The 3,800-nt window shown below is 49.1% G+C and overlaps 1 protein-coding gene across 1 annotated transcript; it reads right to left on the bottom strand.

Annotated features, from left to right (window-relative positions):
* Positions 1-3: 3 nt before the first annotated feature.
* Positions 4-3,744, bottom strand: LOC104540059 (selenium-binding protein 1-like; the record flags this gene model as incomplete). Its single annotated transcript, XM_010183764.1, has 7 exons — positions 3,622-3,744; positions 2,413-2,598; positions 1,793-1,913; positions 1,465-1,647; positions 990-1,168; positions 211-289; positions 4-36 (listed from the first exon to the last, which is right to left on the bottom strand). Coding segments are annotated over exons 1-7 (904 nt in total), but the record flags the coding sequence as incomplete, so codon positions are not given.
* Positions 3,745-3,800: the final 56 nt, after the last annotated feature.

The following is a 3,800-nucleotide window of genomic DNA, read 5'->3' as shown; positions in this document are numbered from 1 at the left end:
GGTCATCCATTGAGATGATGAGGTCAACTATGAAGGCTGTGGGGCACAGAAACACAGAGTTCTAAAGGAGGCACCATCCTGGGGGTCTGCACAGCCCTCAACCCCTCGATGAGCCCTCTGTCATGTTTATGCAGCAAGGCTTTGAGAATCAAGCGAGTGGACTTTGCCAGGCAGCACAACACATTGCTCTGGGAAGAAGGAAACACAAACCTGGCATTTTAGGCATGATCCATCCCGTCACCTCTATGTCTGGGATCCGAATCACCTCCTCTACTGCCCAGTTGTCGCTCTGCACAAGAAACACAGGCACCATGAGCGTTCCTGGCTGGCCAGGCAAAATGACTCCCACATTTGCACAGCTCAGCAAAGCTGTCTGAGAGATGGTGCCAATGCTGCAGCAGGATGCTCTGCCTCAGAGTGGGAAAAGACTTGACACTTGCCCCACTCTGGGTGCTCTCTGGTTAAAGAAAACTACCAGATATGCCAGAAGGTCAGGATGTGCCTTAGCGTTGGACAGAAATCTGGACCAGCCAGACCCGGACAGAGAGAACATCAGAAGACTGATAAAAAGAAGACATTGTTCTTATGAGATAAGATGTTTGTACTTACAGTCAAGTCTGCCATCCTTAAGCCCATACAGGACAACAGCATCCAGCTACTTTGAGCAGCCAGAATTAAAGACAGCATTGTCTGATACCAACAACAGGGCTAAGTTTATCACTCAAGTTAATCATATAGTCATATAAGTGTTTAGGTTGGAAAAGACCTTTAAGATGTGCATCTCAGCTGGTCATGATAAGCTCCCTTTACGCTCAGTGGAATAAAAGACCCCTCTCATTCTAGCATACAAATTCAAAGCAGAGTCTGAATACTGACACCTCCAAATGCCTCCTCCTTTCTCTCTGTGAGCCCAAATTTCTTCTGTGCATTTCTCAACCCTTGTAGCTCACCATGGCCTGGTCTGCCCTGACTGCTGGCAGAATACTTGCCTCGCACTTGTAGAAGCGGTAGATGACGCCACTCAGGGCACAGCTGACGTATCCCTCGGCAGCATCGGGGTTGTGGAGGAATTTAACAGATAGAGGAAGGGAATCCTCCCCCAGGTCAAAGCACTGCGTGAGGGTGCGGCAGGACAAGTTCCAGAAGTTCAGACGGCGCCCAAAGACCCCTGCAGAAAAGGAAAACCAAGTCAGAAGAGAGGGGGCTTCACACAGAGACTCCTCCCTCCCCAAAATGCTCACAGATAGGGACAGCCATGGCAGCATCTGCCCAGAAGTAACAGAGAAACTACAGTTTTCCATGACAGGGACCAGCCTGTGTTAAGGACAGAGGCTGCACGTGCTGCAGCAGTGCCTGTAAAATGGGCCATGTGGGGAGAAATCTGCCTGTCCCCTCTGTGACCACATCCACACCCTCCCACCATCATGGTGAGTTCTGGCTCAGCACTCAGCCGTATTCCCTCACCTTTCCCGAGGTCGTTGGGATTAAATCCAAGTGCCGCACGTTTTACCACTACTCCAGCAGTGCTGACCAGAACATTGTGGCGTGGCTGGTACCAGAAGTCATATCCAGTTGGGGGAGCTTCGCCCTCAATTTCCCAGTTCCCCTTCAGCTCAAAGGTCTCTCCATCCAGCACCACAAATCCACCTGTGATGCACAAAGAGGATGCACAACAAATCACACACTCCACTTGAACATCAGTAGACAAATAGACTGAATGCCTGATTGTGTAGAGGACAACAGCTCTTCCTAATAGGAATCACATTATTGGAGTGATTACAGGAAAACGTACCTTTTCCATTGCCAGCCGGATCTCCCATGTTGGAAATCAAAATATCACCACAAGGCAGGCTATGAACTACACAGAGGTATCCCTTGTCACACCTCCAGAAGACATCCACAGGCTCGATCATCTGAAAAGGTTGGCACACACACTTCAGCCTCTGACTGCTCAGCTCTTTGCACACTCCCTGGCACAGCCTTTGGCCATCGCAGACCTCTGATACCCTGTGACTCTACAACAGGCTTTCTTTCCAAGAACTCACACTTGTTGAGGCCAGCTCCTTTTCAGAGAGAAGCACAGAAGCCTCTGCAATCCCCTCTATACAGACTCATAACAGCCTGTCTGTCCACCTCACTACTTGGGTGGTGGGCAGTTTTGGAGTATGACGTGACACACAGTTACTAGATGCTCTCTGAATGCAACAGATACCCAGAAAGGAACAGAACGATCCTTGGAGCCTTCCTTGGTGTGAAAAGGAGAGAGCTGAGAGGGAAACATGACCCAGCTCTCTAAAACCAGAGTGGAAGAGAAGATGAAGATGGAGATCCCTTCCTCCCAGGGTATTATTCCCGAAGCACCAGTTCCCAACTCCTTCCCAGAAACTTGTCTTCAAATCACCTCAGGCATACCTTACACAGCCTGGGAGCCCGGCACTGTGAACCCACATCCACCACATAAATGCGGGAAGAAATCAAACAGGGAAGAATCAGTTTGCTCCTTTTCACTGGGTAATTGTTGAAGCAGGTGCAGTTAGTGCTCCATCCTGAGGAATGCAGCTCGTCTTTGCGGTTGGGCATCGGCAGGCGGTAGATCACCTAGGCAGTCAAGGCAGAGTTAGGGTTCACTTAGGGTGGGAGAGAGAAGTGGGGACCCTCGTGCTGGAAGATACTTCTGGCTTGGATGCCTCCATCAGACTGTAGCTGGGACTGCCTCTGGAGATTCGGGGAGGAGAATACTGCCCCTCGTGCTGGCCACTGCTCTTTGCTATGTGCTGTGTGCAGCTGAGAAATACAGAGATTCATTCAAGAATTCCTCACCCCATGCCACTAAATTTCAACAAATCATGCATATGAAGAAATGTGGATCATCATCTTCACCAGACTGGTGCATTGCTCTGCAAACTCCTCCTTGGACTGGAGCTCAAAATGTGTTCAAAACTTAAAGAAGCCTATATTGGCTTTGAAGTGCATTTTCTTCTAAGCTCTTGCGGTAGCGGACTAATCAGGTCATACACACACCCTTGATGTAGATAAGATTTGGAGACAGGGAAATGTGATTTCCCATTTGGGATGACAGCAGACAGGTTAGTACAGTGCACAACAGAACAGCTCTGACAATGCAGAGCATCGAAAATGCTGAACTCTGCAAAAGCGCTGGATACCCTGAACCACCTGGGTCACCAGAGACCGTTTTCCATGGTGAGCAGCCACTGACAGGGGATACAAAGACAGAGATGAATCAACTACAGGCAGGCATACATGGGACAATGGAAAGGGAGCAGGAAGGGAAGACTCCAAGCAGACAACATCCCAGTCTCACACTTAACACCAGCGGAGAAGCAAGAAGTAGATCTGTCATGACAAAACTCACAAGGGGTTTTCCATACTGGGAAACAAGACATGAACAGGCAGGAGGCAAGAGTCAAGTCAGGGGCCATAAGACAGAAATAGAAGAAGGTACAAGGTATAAACAACCTGCATGACAGAGTGGCTATGAAGCAGTCTGATCTTCCCCAGCAAAAAAGAGTAAATGTCCTGAATCTGGAGGCACTATGAAGCACAGAGCCAACAGCAAGTCACCAGAGCAAGACAAATCAAGACGTTTCAAGACACAGGTACCTGGCAATAATATGGAGATCTGGGGTTGATATCGATGGTGGCCAGGTAGTCAGGTTCATCAATGCATGTTCCCCTGTAGGTACAGGGCACGTAGGCAATCTCCTCTCTAGGCACTGGGTACATAGAAAGCTTGTGTTAAAATATGTCATGGCCCAGCCAGAAAGGAAGATAAAGGGTTC

This window comes from Mesitornis unicolor, unplaced genomic scaffold (assembly GCF_000695765.1).
Source record: "Mesitornis unicolor isolate BGI_N332 unplaced genomic scaffold, ASM69576v1 scaffold23784, whole genome shotgun sequence".
Classification (NCBI taxonomy): domain Eukaryota; kingdom Metazoa; phylum Chordata; class Aves; order Mesitornithiformes; family Mesitornithidae; genus Mesitornis; species Mesitornis unicolor.
The sequence above is the reverse complement of the archived record's forward strand: the minus strand, read 5'-3'. Positions and strand labels throughout refer to the sequence as shown.